General features: G+C 41.5%; 2 protein-coding genes across 6 annotated transcripts in view; one reads left to right on the top strand and one right to left on the bottom strand.

Moving 5' to 3' along the window:
• Positions 1-12,523, bottom strand: part of arhgap17a (Rho GTPase activating protein 17a) — a 51,084-nt gene extending 38,561 nt beyond the window's left edge. For 3 of the 5 annotated variants that reach the window (XM_029764912.1, XM_029764914.1, XM_029764915.1), the window contains exons 1-2: positions 11,933-12,523; positions 789-828 (exon numbers count right to left, since the gene is read on the bottom strand). In XM_029764912.1, the coding sequence (XP_029620772.1) occupies positions 789-828; positions 11,933-11,985 (93 nt within the window). In that variant the 5' untranslated portion in view covers positions 11,986-12,523. The remainder of the gene's footprint in view (positions 1-788; positions 829-11,932) is intronic. The other 2 variants (XM_029764913.1, XM_029764917.1) reach the window with 1 other exon arrangement.
• A 6,591-nt stretch (positions 12,524-19,114) lies between these two features.
• lcmt1 (leucine carboxyl methyltransferase 1) lies at positions 19,115-24,884 on the top strand. The gene is made up of 11 exons (XM_029764911.1): positions 19,115-19,532; positions 19,853-19,944; positions 20,047-20,168; positions 20,279-20,355; positions 20,591-20,652; positions 20,772-20,874; positions 21,625-21,745; positions 21,848-21,949; positions 22,451-22,542; positions 23,916-24,013; positions 24,146-24,884. The coding sequence occupies exons 1-11, from the start codon at positions 19,447-19,449 to the stop codon at positions 24,166-24,168; spliced, it is 978 nt and encodes a 325-aa protein (XP_029620771.1). The 5' UTR covers positions 19,115-19,446; the 3' UTR covers positions 24,169-24,884.
• Positions 24,885-25,255: the final 371 nt, after the last annotated feature.

The following is a 25,255-nucleotide window of genomic DNA, read 5'->3' as shown; positions in this document are numbered from 1 at the left end:
AGGTTGTTAAAGGAAGGTCGCACACAAAACGCCTTGGAGGGAAAACGGAGTCAACTGTCAGATACGATAAAGTGTCCCCACCTCAGTAGCAGCTATTCATAACTGCTGTTGGACAGACACTTACTCCTTCCATGACAACGCCTCATACTGCTTCTAAATAGAACACCGTCATGCTAGTTGTCACTCAAATGCTGTGTGTTTGGGTCCCATGACTGTTTTGTTCCAGTATACTTCTCTCCAGTCAAACGCATGTTATTTATCTAACATGACAAAGAGAAAAAGGCTTGAAGCAACAGCAGGAGGCTGTCTCTTTTCAATAGCATTGTTTCCGTACACGCACGCACTCTCTGACTTTAAATGGGGTGGAGAAAACCAAAAGAACAATAACATTCCGGAATGACAGAAATAAAGTGTTGAGTGTATGGAATGTCTTCACTGAGCAACAGGAATTCTGAGGGACTCCACCTGCTGTCTCTAGACTCAATGGGAATTTCTCTGGGAACCAGACTATGAACAGCACCGGAGGAGACCTAGAGCATCAAACTAAATTGAACTGAAATGAATAGAATATACACACTGTCATTATTTTGGCACTACTAGTACCAAAGATTGTCAGATTTCCTGGCAGATTGTTACCAACATGAGGAAGAATGACATCTAACTCAGCTAAGAGCCTCTTGTATTCACATATGCTGAGTCCGCAGTTCCATTGACTTACTGTACAGCACGTAATGGGAGAGTTGGTGGAGTAAATGCATAAAATGTAGCCTAGGTAATGATTTATTTACCTGTAGAAGGTCATCGCTGAGAACTTCTGTTTTCTCTGCTCTGTGGACGAGAAAACACAACAGGAGATAGATTTGGTTTGACAGCTACTGATTGTATGTGCAAACACTGTCAATGCAATGAGGCCTTTCCAGACAGACTAGATTCCACACAGTGCAGAAGAACAGGGTCAAGTATTATGGGCAGGCATCTCTTCATGTGAACCACTGCACCAGCCTGGTTACCAACCACACTGTTGAAATGTATTATACAACACAACTACAGTACATTGTTGCTTGGTGAGACAACAGGGAGTTGGTTGAAGCACAGACTGGCACCCAGTATAGAAAACCACATGAAAGCCTGAGCACTATCGGTTTACATGGTGGGGGTTAGAGCCCGACCGATAAATAGGTTGACCAATACTGTCGGCTGATATTAGCCTTTCACAGAAATATTTCTATAGGTCTTTATTCCACAGAAAATGAACAGATATTATATACAGTACCAGTCAAAAGTTAGACAAATCTACTCATTCAAGGGTTTTTCGTAATTTTTACATTGTAGAATAATAGTGAAGACATCAAAACTATGGAATAACAGATGGAATCATGTTGTAACCCAAAGTGTGTTAAATCAAAATACAGTTGAAGTCGGAAGTTTACATACACCTTAGCCAAATACATTTCAACTCAGTTTCACAATTTCCGACATTTAATCCTAATAAAAAAAAAATCCCTGTTTCAGGTCAGTTAGGATTACCACTATTTTAAGAATGTGAAATGTCAGAATGAATAGTAGATAGGGATTTATTTCAGCTTTATTTCTTTCATCACATTCCCATTGGGTCAGAATTTTACATACACTCAATTAGTATTTGGTAGCATTGCCTTTAAATTGATTAACTTGGGTCAAACATTTCGGGTAGCCTTCCACAAGCTTCCCACAATAAGTTGGGCGAATTTTGGCCCATTCCTCCTGACAGAGCTGGTGTAACTGAGTCAGGTTTGTAGGCCTCCTTGCTCACACACGCTTTTTCAGTTCTGCCCACAGATTTTCTATAGGATTGAGGTCAGGGCTTTGTGATGGCCACTCCAATACCTTGACTTTGTTGTACTTAAGCCATTTTGCCACAACTTTGTAAGTATGCTTGGGGTCATTGTCCATTTGGAAGACCAATTTGCAACCAAGGTTTAACTTCCTGACTGATGTCTTGAGATGTTGCTTCAATATATCCACATAATTTTCCTTCCTCCTCATGATGCCATCTATTTCGTGAAGTGCACCAGTCCCTCCTGCAGCAAAGCACCCCCCACAACATGATGCTTCCACCCCTGTGCTTCACGGTTGGGATGGTGTCCTTCGGCTTGTAAACCCCCCCCCCCTTCCCTATAAACATAACAATGGTCATTATGGCCAAAAATATCTATTTTTGTTTCATCAGACCAGAGGACTTTTCTCCAAAAAGTACAATTGCAAACCGTAGTCTGGCATTTTTATGTTTGAGGTTTTGGAGCAGTGGCTTCTTCCTTGCTGAGTGGCCTTTCAGGTTATGTCGATATAGGACTCGTTTTAATGAAGATATAGATACTTTTGTACCTGTTTCCTCCAGCATCTTCACAAGGTCCTTTGCTGTTGTTCTGTGATTGATTTGCACTTTTCGTACCAAAGTACATTCATCTCTAGGAGACAGAACGCGTCTCCTTCCTGAGCGGTATGACGGCTGCGTGGTCCCATGGTATTTATACTTGCGTACTATTGTTTGTACAGATGAACATGGTACCTTCAGGAATTTGGAAATTTCTTCCAAGGATGAACCAGACTTGTGGAGGTCTACAATTGTTTTTCTGAGGTCTTGGCTGATTTCTTTTGATTTTCCCCATGATGTCAAGCAAAGAGGCACTGAGTTTGAAGGTAGGCCTTGAAATACATCCACAGGTACACCTCCAATTGACCCAAATTATGTCAATTAGCCTATCAGAAGCTTCTAAAGCCATGACATCATTTTCTGGAATTTTCCAAGCTATTTAAAACCTGTTGAGGATCTTATCCCGATCTTATCCCGGTATTGGGATTCATTGTCATGTGACCATGGCGGGGAATTCAAAACTGCAAGAGTAATCATTTCAAAAAATCAAATAATCAACTATTTTCCTCCATTTGAAAGATATATCTCCTAAATCTAACCACGCTGTCCGATTTTCAGAGGCATTACGGAGAATGCATAAAGTTAGGTTATGTGAGGAGAGTACATTGACAATAGCTGCGTGTAATGTTTAGCCAATTCAAAGAAGGGCATCAACAGACAGAAAACTAGCTAGAATTATGCACTTACCTTTGACAATCTGCATCAGATGACACTCATAGGACATTATGTTATACAATACATGCATTTTTAGTTCCATCAAGTTCATATTTATATCCAAAAACAGCATTTACAGTCGCGGTGAAATTCAGAATTTTTTTCGGCTCGAATGCACCCAGTGAATCCAGCATTACAAATCACGGAATTACTATTCGAAAACATTGGTAAATTATAATATTGTCATTCAAAGAATAATATATTATCATCTCGTAATTGCTACCGAATGGCCAGATCTCAAAATAACTTTACTGGGAAATCACATTTTGCATAAACTGGGTACTATGCTAACAACAATAAGCTATATGCTAAGCTAAGCTAAGCTATACCGTTAGCATTAGCATCATCTAATATCGATAATAACATTCTAAATATCCCCTTACCTTTGATTATCTCCATCAGAAGGCGCTGCCAGAGATCCCAGGTCCAGAACAAATGTGGTTTCTTTTGACAAAGTTCATAATTTATGTCCAAATAGTTAGCGTTCAGTAGGCTCCCACAAAATGAGGTGGGCAGTGTAAAGTCACGTCGAAAAGCTAAAGAAAAGCTAGTAAATAATCTATTTACGTTTGTTTAAACATGTCAAACGTTGTTTAGCACTAATCTTTTGTTCCATTTTTAACGTGAAACATCAGTAAACATCAGTAATATTTTCACACAACCTATCAAGTGTCTAGAATAAACGATAATGACAAAGGCACTCTTCTCAGATTCATGTGCAGGCGCAAAAAATGAAGTGATGACGTGTCAACTTGTAAGCTTTCTAATTCGGTCTGTATTCATGACAGATGCTTCCAACAACTTTCTAAAGATCGTTGACATCTAGTGGAAGCAGTAGGAGTTGCGAACTGAATCCTTTCTCACTGTGGTATCTTTAAAACAATGACACTAAATAGTACAGTCACAAAATTCTCATTTTTTTAAATCTATTTTTCACAGGTTTTTGCCTGCAATATGAGTTTTGTTATACTTACAGACACCATTCAAACTGTTTTAGAAAATTCAGAGTGTTTTCTATCCGAATGTGTTAATAATATGCATATCCTAGCTTCTGAGTTGGTGTAGGAGGCAGTTAAAAATGGGCACATATTTCTTTCAAAATTCTCAATACTGCCCCCGTGGCCCGTAGAGGTTAAAAGGCACGGTCAACTCAGTGGATGTAAACTTCTGACCCACGGGAAATGTGACACAGTGAATTATCAGTGAAATGATCTGTCTGTAAACAACTGTTGGAAACATTACTTGTGTCATTCAGAAAGTAGATGTCCTAATCGACTTGCCAAAACTATAGTTTGTTAACAAGAAATTTGTGGAGTGGTTGAAAATCGAGTTAATGACTCCAACCTAAGTGTATGTAAACATCCGATCCAGAAGTTTTTGGTTGTAGTAATAGGAATTATGACGCGTCAACTATTTCTCTCCATACCATTTGCATTTCATATACCTTTGACAATTGGATGTTCTAATAGGCACTTTAGTATTGCCAGCCTAATCTCAGGAGTTGAGAGGCTTGAAGTCATAAACAGCTCTGTGAAGCAAGCATTGCTAAGAGCTGCTGACAAACGCAGTAAAGTTTGAATGAATGCTTATGAGCCTGCTGCTGCCTAACACCGCTCAGTCAAACTGCTCTATCAAATAATAGACTTTATTATAATAAAGACAGAAATAGGATCCTTTGGTCATTAATATGGTAAAATACGGAAACTATCATTTCGAAAAAGAAAAAAGTTTATTCTTTCAGTGAAATACGGAACCGTTCTGTATTTTATCAAACGGGTGGCAACCCTAAATCTAAATATTGCTGTTACATTGCACAACCTTCAATGTTATGTCATAATTATGTAAAAAAAAATGTATGGCAAATTAGTTTGCAACAAGCCAGGCGGCCTAAACTGTTACATATACCCTGACTCTGCGTGCAATGAACGCAAGAGAAGTTACAATTTTCCTAGTTAATATTGCCTGCTACCATGAATTTCTTTTAACTAAATATGCAGGTTTAAAAAAAATATACTTCTGTGTATTGATTTTAAGAAAGGCATTGATGTTAGCTAGTTAACCTAGTAATATCATCCATGTGTAGTTAACTAGTGATTACATGAAGATTGTTTTTTGTAAGATAAGTTTATTGCTAGCTAGCAACTTACCTTGGCTCCTTGCTGCACTCGCATAACAGGTGGCCAGCCTGCCACGCAGTTCCTCGTGGAATGCAATGTAATCGGCATCCAAAAATGCCAATTACCCATTGTTATGAAAACTTGAAATCGGCCCTAATTTAATCAGCCATGCTGATTAATCGGTCGACCTCTACTACAGACCCTGGTTCGATTCCAGGCTGCATTCATTTAGGAATCGAGCTGCTTCCCGGGCGGGAGCCAGGTGCCCCGTTCAAAGCCAATGGTGAAGTGAAATTTTCTCAAAACAAAATTGACATAACTTAGGCTAGATTAAGCATGTGAAGTAATGAGTAGGATTCTGTCATTTCATACATCAGCAAAAAGACGGTGTAATATTGCATGTGACCAATATGTTGAAAATGGTGCTTTCACACAAGACTCCATAGTCCATTCCCTCTCTCCCCCTACCCCATGCCTTTCTACTCCTACAAGTAACTTAACCCATTTTGTAGCTTGTAACATTTGCCCTTGCCAACTGGTCCTGGTACAGTTTCACTGTTAAGGTCACACTGCTTAGGTTTAGGCTGATGTACAGCAAAAAAAGTTCTCAGGTCAGATGTTAAAAAGCAGACAGTCAGTAACTGGAGCCCTAAACTCAGCAGAGTCCCTCCTCTCCTCCAAAAACTGGGCTCTGTGCACTATAGTAACCTTGTGACAGTGGTGGACAGCTGCTTCCAATTATAACCCAGAGAGAGGCTGGGGGAGAGAGAAAAAAAGCAGAGAAAGAGATGGAGGCTAAGAGAGAAAGATGGAGGCAGAAAGAGAAGGAGAACGAGAGAAAGGGGCTGCGAGCCAAGCCGCAAAACCAAATCCAGCGAGGATTCAAGTCGAGAAGTTTTCTGGAGAAGTGCCTGAAGCCAAGCAGCTTGGTGAGGTCACATGAAGTGTGTGGACATTCAACCTCAGAAACCAGAAGACATGGGCTGCGTTCCAAACGGCAAAAGTAGTGCACTAATAGGGGGCCATTTGGGACATGCATGGTTCTAGCAACAGCAGGCAGCCAGGGCCAGAGGGGACATATGAGACTCACGTCACTCACCACATCTACAGCACTCCAGAGAGAAACACACTTTAAAACATATTACTAAACCACAGGTCAGAATCCCTCTAGCTGTCTCCCCTTTATTGCCTCTGTGTTATATAACAGTTCAGAGTGCATGGAATGCGTCTGCATGGAATTATTGACTCGGAGCACCAATCAATTATATGTGCATGGTTATTTGGTGTATAAACAAATATGAGTAGCAGTAGCCTATATCCAACAACATAAAATCAACACTCGCTCATCCAGACAAACTAAACTGCGTCACTAAAAACAAAAATAGACCTAGTATAATGTCCCAGCCCAGGAGCAACAACAAAACAATTGTTTAGCCTCTCTCAGCTGACCTGGGCTATCAAAGTGAATGGAGCTGAGTGACTACACCAGGCTCTGTAGAACTGTTACACTCACCACGAGGTAGCTTTGTGACCTAGCTAGCTATAGCAACAACAGATACTTGGATCACTGAACAACATAAGTTAGGCTGCACCCCGCCACCAGCCTAAGAATGATCCCCATGGCAACGTGCTGGAGAGGTTAAATTAATACTCTGTCCGGTTTCTACAATAGAGGGGCTGTTGCTGGCCTTTTCACCACTCAATCAGTTTGGAGAGGAGGTTGAGTTTGTCATGTTAGCAACAGTTGGCAGCTCAGGGCACACAACATAATGGATGTTGGACACAGATGAAATGATAGGACTCGCGCACAACTGAATACTTACAATTGTGACGTAGCATACTGTTGCTGTCTGGTTTCATAGCCATGGGAAAATGTTGTAGGGTGGTGCGATTTTTTTTCAGCAACGAGGGGGGGGTCCGCTAATACAGGACTAGAACAGGCCCAGAGCACTACTTTTGTGAAGATTTTATTATTTATTTATTTGTATTATTCTGATTTTGCAGGGGGTGCTGCAGTATCTTCAGCACCCCTACTATGTCCAGTTGTACAAGGAGATGTTGTGCCACTGAGCCCACTTCTTCTGACCAGTCAATTTCAGTGTCGCATGGACCTAACACCTAGACACCCAACCCTTTGAGAAATTAGGGAACTGAAGAATGTCTTGTGGTTTTAAACAACTTACTGCGCTGAGATGTGCAACCTGTCTGCCTGTGACAAACTGTGGCTAGATTCTTTCCTCAATCCTTCTACCACTCTGCTGGAACAGGCTCGGTCTTATCACCAGAGCTAATCACACTAGTATCAGCAGAGTTACCTCGCCAGGTTCTGTCTGAAGTCCATCAGAACACGGGAGTTAAAATCAAGAAACAAGAGTAGGCAAGGATTCACATTCACATCCTCTTCTACACAGGTACTTCTCTAGCGTTCGGAACGCCAGTGTTTTTTCACCCATTTTCTCTTCTTAGAAACAGCACTTCTCTGGCAGGCCATTTCCTGTTTGGAGAAGAATAAGGAGAGATTTCCTCTGAGCGGCTGACTGCTGAACACAGTGTTCTGCTCCGGCACAATCACAGGAACCCAGGGACAGGCTAAAGGCCCTTCTCTATCACACACAACAAGCACACACACATTCATGGTCACATGCACGCTTGAAGCTCGCACATACCCTCACATGTATACTTGTACTTACACTCTCCCACAGGTCTGCTTTCTGGATCCCACACACTCCTGATTTAATGTTAGTCAAATACAGTGAGGAAATGATTAGTATTCCAGCAGTCCTGTCTGTTCACCCTGAGCCAGTGGCACAGTGCTGAAGGTACGTTAAGGGGATACTCTGAGCACTCAGGATACGGTTACACTCAAACACGCCAGGACTATCTGGGTACGGCAACTTGGATGCCTCTCTATGCTAACTACACTGCCATTCAAAAGGTGCCAATTGGAAAGAAGTACAGAGTAGCTTAGCCTTGCAGATATTTTCTAGAATTCGAGCTATGAACATTGTTTCTCCCCATAGAATTAGAGTTTGTAGAACGGATGGACATTCCAATTCAAAGCTATGTTCCATTCCACAATCCACATGTGGCATTCTAGGTGACTTTTGATCCTTAGACCAGAGCAGAGCAAGATTCCCCAGTCTGAGATGTTATCTTGGCTGTGTCTCAAAACTCTTCAATTGCTTCCTTCCCTAGTCACCTTTTCTCCATCAGCACTGAAAGGACTGGATAGGTTTCCAACTTGTTCTTTCACCTATCATTATGTTCTGTCAGATCAGAGATCATGGCAGTAGGAACATGAAGCTAGTTAAAACTATTAGAGCCACAACCGTTGCTTGTTGTGCAGTGTGTGTCATCTCTGGTCATGTGTTCACTCAGAGAAGCCAAGGAGACCTTCCGTACCATCCCGTGCTGGGCTCACCCCTAGCACATAGCTAAAAGTTATATTCATACTCCCACGCAGCACCCCTCACACTACAGCCCCACATAATGATAACAGGCCCGGTTTCCCGATAGAGATGGAATTTAGGTGTTTTAAGGATGCATCTTTCCTACAACGGCCGAAGATGTAACATGCGTTTCCCAAAACACCATTGCAGAGAGAAAGGTAGCTAAGTGCGTCGTTAGAGAATATGTCGGTACTGATAGGATTGAAAGAAAGGGAGTGCTGCTCTTGGATGAGCTTTCGTGATTCAAATCTTTACTTAACATTAGAATTATATTACCACCTATAGCTGCAAATATTGAGGCGGCTTATTCTAATAAAAATTCACTAAATCACAGATTTGGCACATCATCGCGCACATGAAAGGCTACACATGAAATACCAAGACAAATTAGATAGTGGTCTAAAAGTTGCTAAATAAAACTCAATTGAACATTAAAATGTATTTCAATATGATTAATATAGGCCTATAGCCTACTGTTTATATTTTAATGCACTCATCTCAGTTAATTTCAAGCATCTTTTTTAGACATTGCTTGTTTATACCATTGCAAAGACATTGGCAACGTTGTATTTGTGGTCAACTTTGTTCTGAAGTTATCAGCGGTCAGAGAGACGAATAACTCATGTGATTCTGTGTTTAGAGGAGATCTTGTGTATTAAGTGACGCTGGAGAGCAAAATAAAGCATCTGACGACACACTTTGCCGTTCTACAAGTGGTACGAGGCAGGCGGTAGACTACGAGTGGTCCGAGGCAGGCGGTAGACTACGAGTGGTCCGAGGCAGGCGGTAGACTACGAGTGGTCCGAGGCAGGCGGTAGACTACGAGTGGTCCGAGGCAGGCGCTAGATTACGAGTGGTTCGAGGCAGGCGCTAGATTACGAGTGGTTCGAGGCAGGCGCTAGATTACGAGTGGTCCGAGGCAGGCGCTAGATTACGAGTGGTTCGAGGCAGGCGCTAGATTACGAGTGGTCCGAGGCAGGCGCTAGATTACGAGTGGTCTGAGGCAGGCGCTAGATTACGAGTGGTCCGAGGCAGGCGGTAGATTACGAGTGGTTCGAGGCAGGCGGTAGACTACGAGTGGTACGAGGCAGGCGGTAGATTAAGAGCGTTTTCAAGTGCAACATTAATAACGATGGTTTTGGGAAACCTGTCAGATATTAAACGATGCTCCTACGAAGCTTCTAACGATGAACTTAGCCTTACGATGCTTTTGGGAAACCTGGCCCTGGCCAGATAACAACACTGGCTGTGTATTCTACTAGCTACTGTCTGCAAGGCAGGGCAGGCCTCTCCTTTTCAAGGATACTGTTACAGGGAGGTTCTATATCTCTCTCCATGGATAAAAGCCTACGGAATTAGTGATCCGTTGCCAAGATAGTCCCAAAGATTACACTTATTCAAAAGGGCTGCTCTCTCAAGGGTAGTTCCATTACTGGTGATTATGCCAGGGGCCCTAGACTATGGTTGAGAGTGAGAAGAGACATTGAGGCACTATCGTGCCATACTTATCTCAGGCATTAGACACTAGCTTGTTTAATGCATTAAGTCTTGCTGACTGTGTGTAATTTTGCATGCCAAATGCAACTCTAGACTGTTTGAATCGGCAGTTTCAGTTTTAGTCTGAGTGAAAGTGGAATGGAAGAGCATGGCGTGACTCCATTACTTGATCGTTTAGTGTCCGTCCCCCCCATAAGTACTAGAGGTGAAACTGTTCTGGGGGCCTTCTACCACAAGCACACCTGTGCTCTTTTGAGCCACACAAGGGTAAACAAGGATGTTATCTCTTGGTTAGCATCAGTTAATATGAACTTGATCCCTCATCCTGGCTGCCTCAGCAGATTAGGCTGACATGGCATTGAAGTGACATGGCCAGCCAACAGAGCTGGAGGACTGGTGACTCACTGATGGACTGGCATCCCAAAACATTGCTTGAATCGCTTCACTATGTAGGATTCCATCCAATTTCAGACAGATTTTCATGTGAATATTCTAAAATCTTCATAAAAAAATGAGCATTTTCCCACCAGAGATGTTTCCATCGAACTACATTTTTGTGGATAAAAGCCTGTGCGTTAAATTGGTTTCCATCGCATTTTCAACTCTGCTGAGGTTGTCACAAAAACTTGCGTTATATCCAGTAGCAAATGTGCCCACTCTGGTCTTGGTACATGAGCTCTAGCCAACAGCTCGCAGATACAGTGCGGGTAGACTACCTACCTACAGTATGAGATTATTATGGATAACAGCGATATTATTTGTATTTGCCAAACGGCAGCCAAGCATTGATCATCATGTCACCAGAATAAGACCCTCGATATTCATTGGAAAGGCGCATCAAGCTCATCACCTGTGAAGTTCATCATTTAGTTCATCTGTAGCCTAATAACCTGCATGTTTTCCCGAGTCATAGTGGGAGGACCACGCAACATATCATAGCGTGAGTCCCAAGTTTACTTCGATATGATGGTTATTATATCAATATTTGGCATGAAGGCGTTTCCACTGCCATTTCTCGCATGATACATTTTACCGACACAAAAATATCCCACCATGTCGAACGAACAAATTGCATTTATAAAATTGTTCCGGCATTTCACCTTTCCACCAGACGGGATGTGATTGTTTTCATGCGTCAGGTAACGTTCATTTATCCGCATGAAATTGTTGGATGAATAACCAGCCAGGTTAATGTCAGTTAAAACTGGAGACAAAAAAAAAAACTGTTGCAGACATGCACTTCTTGTACCATTTCCAGCATAAGCCATTTGTGGCTCGGCCACGTGAAGTACAACGTCGTCACAGTCCTTGGATAACAGCTGTCAAATGTCTTTAGCTCAGCAGTAGATGTGCAAATCTGTCCGTTACCGATGTAAATGTGCGGTATGCATGCTGGCGTATAGATGTGATGCTAAATTCACCATGAAACAACATGTTTAGACTTCCAGCCATGGCACAAACCGTTCATAGCAAGCAACAGATGTGAACTGTTTAGGAAACCTCACCACTTTTTCCTCGATGAACAAAGCTCCAAATTAAAATGGGACAACATTCACGTTAACTCTAGCCTTGACATGACCAGTTACTGATACAAAACATTTATTTTCTAGCCAACTGAACTGACAATACGGCATACGAACGCCATAGAAAATCAGGGCAACATCCCTACCCCCAACGCCGCAATAAAGACAAAACTAGCTAACGTTAGCTAGCTAAATTTAACAACAGCCAACATTACTTGCCTGCCAACTGTTTGGTTGGCGAGTTGTTTCATCCGATTGAACTGTTTCTTCATTTTGCGTCCTTCTCCAGTGGAGTCTTGCTGCGTTTTAGAGCTGGAAAAGTAACTCCTGCGATGTGCTTCATCAGTCGAGAGTCCTTAGGTTGGTCATGAAGTTCACAATAGCCAGCTAGCTTTTTGTCGAAGATTAGCTTGCAGCTAGCTAAGCTATGAACCAATTAAAATAGCTAACTTACTGTAGCTAGTCACTTTTGAGCTAGTTTAGTCTAGCCTTCAAGTAGTTGTTTCAGAAAAAAGCTATTCCCTCGCAAGCTGACGACATGGTTAAAGCTATGTATATGATCAAAAAGCTAGCAAGCTATCCAGAGTTCCACTGACTGATTGCAGCCTTTACATTGCTGAATATCTGGCTGGCTACTCAACGTCGACCGCTTTTCCCAACCAGCTTGTAGCACACCTCTCCCCTCTTTGCCAGCACAAGCTGAGGGCGTTGAATGGGTGGCAGGAAGTATACGTAGCAAAAGCATCCATCCGTCTAACACCATCACCAGCACTGCTAAATGTGCAGACTGTGTAGCTTGGGCTACTTTACGAAAGTAATCTTGCTCGCTCCCGTGATACAATACAGTACTGCAATAATTTGCACTGACCTTACAACCTCAGTAGAATTGTGATCATGAAGACATTGAACATGCCTACAGAATTATACAGTAACATTTACCCATAGCTATTAAAACAGTCAGTTGAGTTGAAACATCAAACTGTTGTTCAATGACATACAGTACCAGTCAAATGTTTGGACACATCTACTCATTCAAGGGTTTTTCTTTATTGTTTTACTATTTTCTACATTGTAAAATAATAGTGAAGACATCAAAACTATGAAATAACACACATGGAATCATGTAGTAACCAAAAAAGTGTTAAACAAATCAAAATATATTTTATATTTGAGATTCTTCAAAGTAGCCACCCTTTGCCTTGATGACAGCTTTGCACACTCTTGGCATTCTCTCAACCAGCTTCATGAGGTAGTCACCTGGAATGCATTTCAATTAACAGGTGTGCCTTGTTAACAGTTCATTTGTGGAATTTACTTCCTTCTTAATTAATGCGTTTGAGCCAAACGTTGTGTTGTGACAAGGTAGGGCGGTATACAGAAGACAGACCAAGTTATGGCAAGAACAACTCAAATAAGCAAAGAAAAACGACAGTCCATCATTACTTTATGACATGAAGTTCAGTCAATGCGGAAAATGTCAAGATTTTTAGTGCAGTCGCAAAAACTATCAAGCACTATGATGAACTGGCTTTCATGAGGACCGCCACAGGAAAGGAAGTTAATTAGAGTTACCAGCCTCAGAAATTGCAGCCCAAATAAATGCTTCACAGAGTTCAAGTAACAGACACATCTCAACATCAACTGTTCAGAGAAGACTGCGTGAAACAGGCCTTCATGGTCGAATTGCTGCGAAGAAATCACTACTAAAGGACACCAATAAGAAGAAGAGACTTGCTTGGTCCAAGGAACACAAATAATTGACATTAGACCGGTCGAAATCTGTCCTTTGGTCTGATGAGTCCACATTTTAGATTTTTGGTTCCAACGGCTGTCTTTGTAAATACAGCAGCCAATAGATCTCACCCAGTTTGAAGGAAGAGTGAACGCGAGATGGGGGATAGGTTATAGCAGCTATTTATTCAGACCCATAACCATTCAATCAATCTTTGTGAAGAGAAGTCAAAGCATTCTGCATCTAATTCTAGTCCTATATTATTCAAGGGTGTCATTAGAATGATGAAGATAAGGACAAGGAAACGTATTTCATTTAACTGTTTAAAGCGAGGAAGGGCTGAAGCAACAATAGAGAGAGACAGAAGAGGTAGGCTAATAACACTAGGGGAAATATATATATGCATCAGCCTACTAATTATAGAAATATTATATTTCAAAAATGAAATAAAATTCGCTAGCCTATACTTGTAACTTTGTAGGCAGCAGAATCGCATGTTCTCTTCCGCTTTATCCTGGTTTGAACTATGTGCGTAATTCCAGTCCATAAAATACTGCATAATACAATACAGTACAGTAATACAGTTCACACTCAAAAAGATTAGCCTACTGATTAATTTATTTACCCAAGAGAGCATATAGCTAGTTACATTTATGGCTTTCATGTTTTTCTGCCGTGCGTAATGTGAAGTAGCCACAGTATATATTATAATTCAGAAATGTTCACAAATTGTTCACTGTTTTCACAAGAGACAGACTGACACACATTTTCTGTTTAGGGGCAAAAAACAAGAAAATCATTGAATACTTAACACTTAGCCCTGCTATACAATCAAGTTGCACAATATGCATGAGTTATGAAAGCTCACCTGCAATGATCACTCTCTATACTGTAATGACCCTGGGTTTATAAGCGCGGAAATCTATATTAAATCTATATAATAAATCTATATAATCTATATAATATAAATAATATAATAATATAAAATAAATCTATATATATATAATATAAATAAATCTATATAATATATATTGGATAACGGCACAATCATTTGGCCTTTTTTGGGCTTGGGCTCATTAACATTAAATGTTGTTAATGTAGGGTTCGTAAAATGTATTTAATATATGGCTCATCAGGCTCAGGTAGCATCAGGTTTGAATTCTCATGCTGATCAAAGCTTTAATCAAACCCAGACATATTTAAATGCTTTATAATACTTTTGAATGGCACTTCCGGTTTTGGCGGGAAATACCGGGTTACCCGGGAGAAAAATTTGGCCCTATTTATTCTCGGGGTGGAACATTTCTAAAATATCCCGGGAAAATATTCAGCCCTAATGAACATGTGTTGTCATTTGATTCCTCATGAAAAATGTAAAACAATTCAATTTATTAAAATAATCTTGAAGATAAGAAAAACAGAAGAGAGAGACAGGTTTTACTGATAAAGTTGCCATGGCCACGGGGAGTATGGATAATTTATTAGTATGGCTGCCATTCTTTATTGATCCAATTCCACTTGGATTAGCAGCACTTGCCTAGCCTGGCTGACGCAAATCATGAGTTAGGTGACAACCAGATTTACACTTGCCCTCGAGGCTGAGCCCACCAAGCCTGGCATTAAACTAAATGTCGTTATTGCATGCACAAAACTATATGGCTTAATTGAAGTCAATATGATCATAATATGACCATACTTAATACCATAGAGATAAAATATAAGTGTAACATCGTAACAATCCCAATGAAATTTGATGCATCTAAAATAACAATCCCAGATCTGTTGAGAGGTTATCTGATGTCATTATAATGCATTTAATCTATTGGTTGTGGCGGCTAGAGAGTAGGGCAATGAAAACGTTAAAAAAATGAATACGTTGCATTGTGGGACACATATACCCGTAGCCCAAGTTCCGAAGAAGCAAGACAGTGGACGGTGGATGGTGGTTGGAAGAGCGCGCTTGTTTGAAATGGAAAATGCTTTGCGGTAGCTTTTCATAAAGAAGAACATCAAGACGAGGCGGCTGCTTTACAAGTGGGATGTACTGTTGAGCGCTACATCCCGAGGGGTTCGTGCTGATTGTACGGAGATTGTGACAACTGGTTAAATGGCGTCCCTTGAGAAGGCAAGAACAATATGTATGTCAGGAGAAGTGCAGTATTATCATAAGGAGATGTATACTTGGAATACAGAGGAGAAATGGAGGGAAAAAGAGAGGCAGAGGAGGTCTAAGAGAGAGAGGGAGGGAGGAAGAGGGTGAGCTTGAGTCTGTTAAAAATGTCGGGAAAAAAGGGAGATGGTTTGTTAAAGAAGAATGGTAGAAAGTGTAAGCAGAGAGAGCTGAAGACAGGAGGAGAAATGGAAGTGAACGAGGTTGAAGTATTAGAGGTGGTAGGTGTAGTGAAGTTCTCAGAGCCCGAGGCTTGCACCGAGGGTCAGGATAAAGATGAGTCTGTGGCAGTAGGAGTGAAGTTTTTGGAAAAAGTGGTCCCTTGCCTTTTGGCTGATCCATTTGTGGTTTCAGGGTGGGTGCTGTGGAATCGGTGAGGGTAACCAGAAGTGGTCTTGTGTTTCTGCTGGTCAGAGGGAGAAGGCGCTCCGCATTAAACGAATAGGGGCCAGAAATGTGAATTGTTTTGCTCTCAAGAAAAGGGTGCCATTGAAAAGAGGGATTACTGGGGTAGCAGTAAATGTAGAAGTTGACCAACAGAAGGGGAAGATGCTCGTCGTTTGGTGCGACACAGACATGGTGGCGTGAGTGGTGAAACAGAAGAGTCATTATCTGTTCTTTTGAGATTTGATGTTGAGTCTTTGCCCAACAAAGTGATGATTAGGATATATAAGTTATCCTGTACGAGATTTTGTGCCGAATACATTACGTTGTTAGCGGTGCCAAGTTTATGGGCATGTGGCAGCAGTGTGTAGGAGGGAGGTCCCTAGGTGTGAGAAGTGTACAGAAGGGCATGAGACAAAGGAATGTGTAGCATTGGGGAAAGTATTGGTACGTGTTAATTGTAGGGGTGCCCATGGGGCTGGGGATCAGAAATGTCCCATGCGGAAGAGGCAGGTTTCCAGGGTTAGAATAGTGCAGAAGTTGTCATATACTGAGGCAGTGAAGAAAGTAGAGGAAGATGGGTCAAGGGGGAGGGATCCTGAGAGGAGTGGTGTGAGTAGTAGATCTGTACCAGTACAGAGGGATAGGCCAACAAGTGATACATGTTTTAGTAAGATTGGATTTTGAGCATTGATAGCAATGGTTATCAACTGTACTGCAGGGATGGAATGTAAGTCGCAGACAATTGAGGTTGTGGTGGCAGCTGCAGAGAGGTATTTGGGTGTCCGAGACTTGACATCAGAAGAGTTAAATCAAATAAATTTGTATTTGTCACATGCGCCGAATACAACAAGGTGTAGACCTTACAGTGAAATGCTTACTTAACCAACAATGCAGTTTTAAGAAAATACCCCCCAAAATAAAAAATAATTAAAGAGCAGCAGTAAATAACAATTGCAGGGCTATATACAGGGGGTACCGGATCAGAGTCAATGTGCGGGGCACCGGTGTCGAGGTAATTGAGGTAGTATGTACATGTAGGTAGAGTTATTAAAGTGACTATGCATAAATAATATCAGAGAGTAGCATCAGCGTAGAAGGGGGGGGGGGGTGCAAACAATCTGTGTAGCCATTTTATTTGATGTTCAGGAGTCGTGTGGCTTGGGGGTAGAAGCTGTTTAGAAGCCTCTTGGACCTAGACTTGGCGCTCCAATACCACTTGCCATGTGGTAGCAGAGAGAACAGTCTATGACTAGGGTGGCTGGAGTCTTTGACAATTTTTAGGGCCTTCCTCTGACACCGCCTGGTATAGAGGTCCTGGACAGCAGGAAGCTTGGCCCCAGTGATTTACTGGGCCGTACGCACTACCCTCTGTGGTGTCTTGTGGTCGGAGGCCGAGCAGTTGCCACCCGTCAGGATGCTATCGATGGTGCAGCTGTAAAACCTTTTGAGGATCTGAGGACCCATGCCAAATCTTTTTAGTCTCCTGAGGGGAATAGGTTTTGTCATGCCCTCTTCACGACTGTCTTGGTGTGCTTGTACCATGTTAGTTTGTTGGTGATGTGGACGCGAAGGAACTTGAAGCTCTCAACCTGCTCCACTACAGCCCGGTCGATGAGAATGGGGGCGTGCTCGGTCCTCCTTTTCCTGTAGTCCACAATCATCTCCTTTGTCTTGATCACGTTGAGGGAGAGGTTGTTGTCCTTGCACCACACAGTCAGGTCTCTGACCTCCTCCCTATACGCTGTCTCATCGTTGTCGGTGATCAGGCCTAGCACTGTTGTGTCATCGGCAAACTTAATGATAGTGTTGGAGTCATACCTGGCCGTGCAGTCATGAGTGAACAGAGAGTACAGGAGGGGACTGAGCACGCACCCCTGAGGGGCCCCTGTGTTGAGGATCAGCGTGGCGGATGTGTTGCTACCTGCCCTTACCACCTGGGGGCGGCCCGTCAGGAAGTCCAGGATCCAGTTGCAGAGGGAGGTGTTTAGTCCCAGGGTCCTTAACTTAGCGATGAGATTGGTGTTGAACGCTGAGCTGTAGTCAATGAATAGCATTCTGACATAGGTGCTCCTTTTATCTTGGTGTGAAAGGGCAGTGTGGAGTGCAATATAAATTGCATCATCAGTGGGTCTGTTGGGGCGGTCTGCAAATTGGAGTGGGTCTAGGGTTTCTGGGATAATGGTGTTGGTGTGAGTCATGACCAGCCTTTCAAAGCATTTCATGGCTACAGACGTGAGTGCTACGGGTTGTAGTCATTTAGGCAGGTTACCTTAGTGTTCTTGGGCACAAGTGAGCATAAAGTTATTTGGCTCATCTGGTAGGCTCGTGTCACTGGGCAGCTCTTGGCTGTGCTTCCCTTTGTAGTCTAATAGTTTGCAAGCCCTGCCACATCCGACGAGCGTCGGAGCCAGTGTAGTACTATTCGATCTTAGTCCTGTATTGATGCTTTGCCTGTTTGATGGTTCGTCGGAGGGCATAGCGGGATTTCTTATAAGCTAACGGGTTAGAGTCCCGCTCCTTGAAAGCGGCAGCTCTACCCTTTAGCTCAGTGCGAATGCTGCATGTAATCCATGGCTTCTGGTTGGGGTATGTACGTACAGTCACTGTGGGGACGACGTCATCGACGCACTTATTGATGAAGCCAGTTACTGATGTGGTGTACTCCTCAATGCCATCGGAGGAATCCAGGAACATATTCCAGTCTGTGCTAGCCAAAGTGTCCTGTAGTTTAGCATCTGCTTCATCTGACCATTTTTTTATAGACCGAGTCACTTGTGCTTCCTGCTTTAATTTTTGCTTGTAAGCAGGAATCAGGAGTATAGTATTATGGTCAGATTTTCCAAATGGAGGGCGAGGGAAAGCTTTGGGGTGTGTTAAGTGGTGTCCCATCCTTTCAGGTTGTTGGCCTGAAGTAGGACTAAATATATTTAAATAGAGGATTAGGGTGGTGTTATTTTTTATTATTTTTGTGATTGTAGTCTTAGATGGTAGGGTATTTGTTTATTTATTTATTTTCAAGCAAGGTATAAGGGAGTTGTACTCCAGTCTAGTAGGTGGCGGTACTGCATCATTTAAAGGATGCCAACCGCTCTTTAACCTCATCGAAGAAGAACACATACATTGTAGGCACCGGATGTTGAAGACTGGCAAGCTCCTTCAGCTGAGCAGTGGTAGCTAAATAATGCCAATTTAACAGAATTTCTTGCATATGTTATGTGGCAGTAGTTAAATGATTTAACTGCTTCTAATATCAATTCGTCCATCTACTATTGAGTTTGACCAACCGGCTGGTCAAGTTGTTTTGCCCGGCAGCAAAGCTACGGTCAAAGTTATACAGTGTTAGCCACATTGGAACAGCTGATGCATTTGGAGTTGCAGAGAATACCGTTTTTTTTCTTCAAATATCAACAACAGGGACTTTTGTATGAGGTGTGAAACTGTTAGATGGCTGCCCGACAACCCTTCACAGATTTAGACACGGCCGACGAAGCAGTGAGGTCGACTTGTGATGATGCAACGACATGCAAAAGGTAGCTAGCTAGCTAGATTCATAACATGTACAAGCTGCTGCTCAGCTAGGTGATCCGAATTGCAACATTGTTGCTGTGCGTTTGCAACACGTCAATTGCCTCCCCCAGTTGTAGCCACCTGCTTACCAGCAACATGAAAAGTGTATATATTGAACCACATAGTGGTGGAATAAATAATCAGCTTGCCATTAGTATTTATTCTGATTTTACACAGTAAATGACACAACCATATTCAATAAGACTTATTTCATAAATGGGAGTGTAGTATTTTTTTATACTGCATTTGGACATGCAATACTTACCATTTGTTTGATTTTCAGATATGCAACCAGTAAAGGCTACTGGACAGACCCCTATGTCCAGTATTTTGTGAGGTCGGTAGGGGAACGAAAAGCTCCAGAAATTAACAGAGGCAAGTCAATGTTGGCCAGAGACAAAAACACATTTATTTAATTTTTTGGCGTGAAGAAGGCTTGCTTAAATGTATTACTAAATCTTTGTTGTCCTCTGTTAGGTTACTATGCCCGCGTGCAGGGAATGAACCATCTCCTGGATGCCTTCCTCAGGAAAACAAAGTGTGACTGTCAGATAGTGAACCTGGGGGCAGGGCTGGACACCACTTTCTGGAGGCTAAAGGTATAGTCTAATAATCCCATTAAAGAAATGTATTAATCTTAGAGTACAATTCATGCTTGGTCTGGGTTTTTACTTGCATTGTCTTTCATTTGTCGTTTGTATGTTTTTAGGATGAAAACCTCATGCCTAGAAAATACTTTGAAGTTGACTTTCCAATGATTGCTGCCAGGAAAATACACAACATAAAGTAAGATGTTCTACTTATCCTCTTTAGAATAATTCATATACATCAGTTTTTGGTTTAATTTGTTTTGATGTCACTGTGGTCTCAGTAATGTCAGAAATTTACCTGTAGAGGGAAGCAGAGCCTGTCTATAAACACTTTTGGAAATGGTCTGTCCAGCTACACTTGTAGTGTGATAATCTGTTAATAAGAAACAGAATTTAGTGTGTAGTTATAATGTTGTGAACCTTCTCTTCAGGACAAAACCACCACTGTCAAAACCTCTCATTGAGACCCACTCCACAGACTCACTATTACTAGGTAATGACGTAAAAGACATTGGCTGATACAAATCAACATAATAATTGTATGTAGTTGTCTCTTATGGTAACATTTGATATTCACCTAGTCTTCATTTGTATTGTCTGTGTCTGTTTCAGATGGCCACAGCCTAGACTCAGACAGGTACTGCATCATCGGTGCTGACCTCAGGGACATCCCAGGCCTAGATGACAAACTGAAGAAGTTCCACCTCAACCCAGAGTCAGTGAAAATAACATTATATTGAATATGTTTGGCCTAGCATTCACCGGTGCACTATTTTTATTTCATTTTGTTGGACAGCTTTGCAAGAGTCTAGCCATTTGAGGTAGCAGTATCCAACCATATCAGTGGATCACTAGTTTTGCTGTAGCTCTACAGTAGGATGTTTGGCATGCTATTGATGTCTTGGGCTGACTGTGTTCTTTCCCTGTACCTAACTCATATTTATGGTCTTGGCCAGACGTGGCTGAGTGTTTGGCAGTCAGTTCCTGATGACAACAATCATACACTTGGGTGCTCTTTGATTTTCCATCCTTTCCACCTGTGTGTAAAAGAGCCCCATCTCCTTTGATCTCAGCCTATGAGACATAGTCACTGGCCCAGTGTCAACCAAGGGTTCTGTTTTTCTTCGAGCTTATTGTTTTAGTGCATGTATTAACGTCTTCCTGTGAGGTCTGGTCTACCAGCCAAGCCTCAATGACGTTAGAATACGTTTTTTTGTGGATTCAAGTGTCTTCAAAAATGTCTGCCGCTCGTGCCAAAGGCTTTGTGGATGTGGTGTTTTATGTCACAGATTCTGACATTCAAAGGAGGAATTAAGCAGATGCAAATAAATGTTGTCTATTTCACCTTTGTTACATGTAGGATGCATCCCAGACATGAAATTTATACCTTTTTTTACATGCAGAACTGATTAGGAATCCTCTTGCTTTTTTCGAACTTGGGGATGTTTTGTTCTCCTTCTTCTAGGTTGCCTACGTTGTTCCTGTCAGAGTGTGTGCTGGTCTACATGACTCCAGATCAGTCATCCAAGCTGGTGAACTGGGCCTCAGTCACCTTCCACACAGCCATGTTCGTCAACTATGAGCAGGTAAAGGAACAAGATCAGACTCTGAACTATGGCGAGGTAGACTGCCTCTGCTGATTCCATTTATATTGCTGCACGGCTAATTGTTTCTCTCTCTCTTTCTAGGTGAACATGCTGGATCGTTTTGGCCAGGTGATGATTGAGAATCTGCAGCGTCGTCAGTGTAATCTGGCAGGAGTGGAGGTGTGTCAGTCACTGGAATCGCAGGTACAGCAACTTTACAACAACACTTTAAAACACCTTTGTATTAGATCAGAAGTGAAGTTACAGAATTAGCTAAATAAATCTGAAGGCAGCAGTGATTATGGAGCACAGTTAGATGAGGTTCACTTTGTGACCCAAGCACTGTATATACATGCTGAGTGGGTGCCTTCCAGGCCTGCATAGAGCAACACTGTTGTGATTAGAAGACCACAATTCTGTATTTACAGCAGCTGTGTCAGTCTCCAGATCTCTGTCTGTGGAACCAAACTTAAGGTCCCAGGGCCGAAGACTTATGAGGTCACTTGGTCAAGAGTTTCACTTCCTTTTGAAAAAGTTTCACAGTCATTATGACTTAAATCCTTTGCTTGTAAATATTCAGTATTGAAATTTGATCAAATGTCACCCCAAACATATAGGTACTCAATCATGTCAATTAAACAACAAATCCCAAGTGTTGATTTTGTGCAAGACATGTCCTGAAGTGAAACATGCTTGCATTTGTAGAAAGAGCGCTTCCTAAAGACGGGCTGGGAGAATGCAGATGCTCTGGACATGATGACTGTGTACAGTGTTATACCTCAGGATGACGTGGCAAGGTAAGACACTTAAGTGTTAATGCTAGAGAAGCCAGTGTTTGGAGGATATATTGGCACGGGTGTTGTTAGTCGAGGGCCTGCAAACCGTGCCAATATATCCTCCAAACACTGGCTTCGAGGGCATTATCCCTTTTATATAACACATTCAAATAATGATATTTTCATTAAAAAAACGTTATTTTGATAAATTGATTCATGCAATTTCATCCTTCCACAAGAGTCACTTTTATAATGTTTACATATTTTGCATTACTCATCGTGTGTGTATATACTGTATTTTAATCTATGCCGCTCCTACATTACTCATCCAAATAATTATATATTCTTAATTCCATTCCTTTAGATGTGTGTATTGTTGTGAAATTGTTAGATATTAACAATAAAATTAAATTGTATTTATATAGTCCAGAAACAAATATAGGGTTGCAACCCAATCTGACTTGTTGTTCGTTCTATTGGTTTGGTTGCCAGAGACGCGACCCAGTCGTTCAGTCTTTTTGTTCTGTGTCAACAGACACGACCCAGTCGTTCGTTCTAAATGTTCCATTGCTATACCTGCTGGCAACTTTCTTATCCCTTGCTTGCTATCTGGCTAACTTATTCTGTCTGCACTGTTTGACGTGACTAACAACAGTAGCTGCATTTGTTTAAGCTGTTTTCTAGTGACATTTATTTGGATACATCCATAACAATGAGCTAATGAGGGACGATTTTACCTGGCATAGAAAATGTGCTCTCTTGTTAGGACACTATTCAGAGGACACAGCTAACACAACTTCAAACTGAAGCAGGAAAGACTGCAAACTATCTGCACTTTGTTTCGATTGTATATTCTTTGTGTGTATGTATGTATGTATATATTAATTATAAAAATGATGCCAGCTGATTAATGATTTAGACTGGCTAAGAAACACTGCCTGCCTCTCTCGTCCCGACCCCTACACATTCATTACTGTGGGACAGTTGGAAATCGAAATTTGAAAATTTCGGAGAGACAGAAAGCAAGGTTTATACAAATCTCCGCTGTTGAAAACTAAATGTTAGTCTAAAAGAAATGAGATAATGTCTAGATTTTTATAGTGGAGATCAAGTTTATAAATTGCCTGGCTGTGCTGATGAGTCGATTGCGCAGTCAGATGGAACAGAGTAAATAGGCATTTTAACATCATAGATTAAGCCGGTGGTAACTTGTGGAATAGACACCAGCTGGAATGCGCTTTTAACTAATCAGCATTCAGGATTAGACCCACCTGTTGTATAAAGTCTGTTCAATACATTAGGCATCATGTTATTTCTCCGTTGTCAGTTTCACATTGTTTAGCTCAAGTTTGTTTTGTTAAACTCTTTAGTTTCTCCATCTTTTTTTAATACAGAATAGAGCGTCTGGAATTTCTGGATGAGAAGGAACTTCTGCAGCAGCTCCTCCAACATTACAGTATCTGCTGGGCCACCAAGGACAAGCTCAAGCTAGGTACATATGGGTTAGAGTACTGCCACAAAGTTTATTTTTAAGTCTTTACATTTGGATACAGAACATTGTTTTTTAATTTAAATTGCTGTTCATTATAAGATCACCAATGACACTATTGTCTGCTTGTTCCAGGACTCTCACAAGTTGCTTTCTGAACCTGGACTGCACCGTCTGTCTTAAGCCTGTTTCTCTGTGCCATGATCAACACCACCATGTAAGGAAGAAGGAACCCGTTAACACCTTCACATCAGACTCCAGTCCTGTCTGTCTTTGCTTCAAATAAAGTATGGGAAACTTCTGGCATCAGAAGAATTCTACTTAATGTGTTTCCTTTGCATCTCATAAGTGCACCCACTGTCTCCCAGCATGTTTTTGTGAAAGGAAAGAGAAGTTTGTGCTGGAAGTGTGATATGAATGACAAGACATTGGAAAGGACTGTACCCCTAGACTTCATTTCATTGTTTCTAAATGTACCTTCAGACAACATTGAGCAGGTTTGCTGGATGTTGGAGAAAGTGCAAGCCAGGTACCAGTCAAGTTTTTAATGTGCCATTGTTTTGTGAACTAAAAAGTGTTTATGTATTCAGAGTCTAAAAATGTATTGCCAAGACCGATAGTTTCTTACGAATAGAAATGTAAAGTTAATACCTTGAATGCACTTAAAGATTTATTTGATTCAATTAGGAAATTGCTGGATTTGCAGTAGCAATAGATACATTTGCATGTAACAAGGATTCTAGTCTGAAAGAAATAGGAGTGGCATTTTCAATCAGAGCCAACTCATTTCAAGTCCTTGCGGGTGATACAACAGTACCAATGACATGACAATGCAGGTCTAGCGGTTGAATAAAGCTGTTAATGTGTTTGAAAACCTGACCTCCATTTTATTAACTATGGTCAGACTGCATTAGATACCATGAAAGTCAATTTCCACATGGATGACACATGGAATAGTTTGAGTCTCCCTATGTCCTTCTGGTCAGATCCTGTGTTTTACAGAGAAACATTAACCCAATATGACCTTGTATACAGCGTGGAAGAGATACAGATAGCAGCACTAGAACAGTGAAGACATAGTGATGTTAGAAGAGAGATGTTTATAACACAAATACAGTGTCTAGTTAGTCTACACACCCCTTGCACAGTCTTCACATTTTACTGCCTTAAACTTTAACCCCAAAAATTGATTAAATTACTTTTTTTCCCCTCCCAATGTACTCAACCGACAAATTATAGAACATT

The sequence above is a fragment of the Salmo trutta genome, chromosome 10 (assembly GCF_901001165.1).
Source record: "Salmo trutta chromosome 10, fSalTru1.1, whole genome shotgun sequence".
Classification (NCBI taxonomy): Eukaryota; Metazoa; Chordata; class Actinopteri; order Salmoniformes; family Salmonidae; genus Salmo; species Salmo trutta.
This window is presented reverse-complemented; position numbering and strand designations above follow the sequence as displayed.

Excerpts from the sequence above, each read along its gene's own strand:
- lcmt1 (XM_029764911.1), top strand. The coding sequence starts at position 19,447 with ATGGCTGCCCGACAACCCTTCACAGATTTAGACACGGCCGACGAAGCA. Across the intron at positions 19,945-20,046 it reads AGCTCCAGAAATTAACAGAG|GTTACTATGCCCGCGTGCAG; the intron begins GCAAGTCAATGT and ends GTCCTCTGTTAG. Across the intron at positions 22,543-23,915 it reads CCTCAGGATGACGTGGCAAG|AATAGAGCGTCTGGAATTTC; the intron begins GTAAGACACTTA and ends TTTTTAATACAG.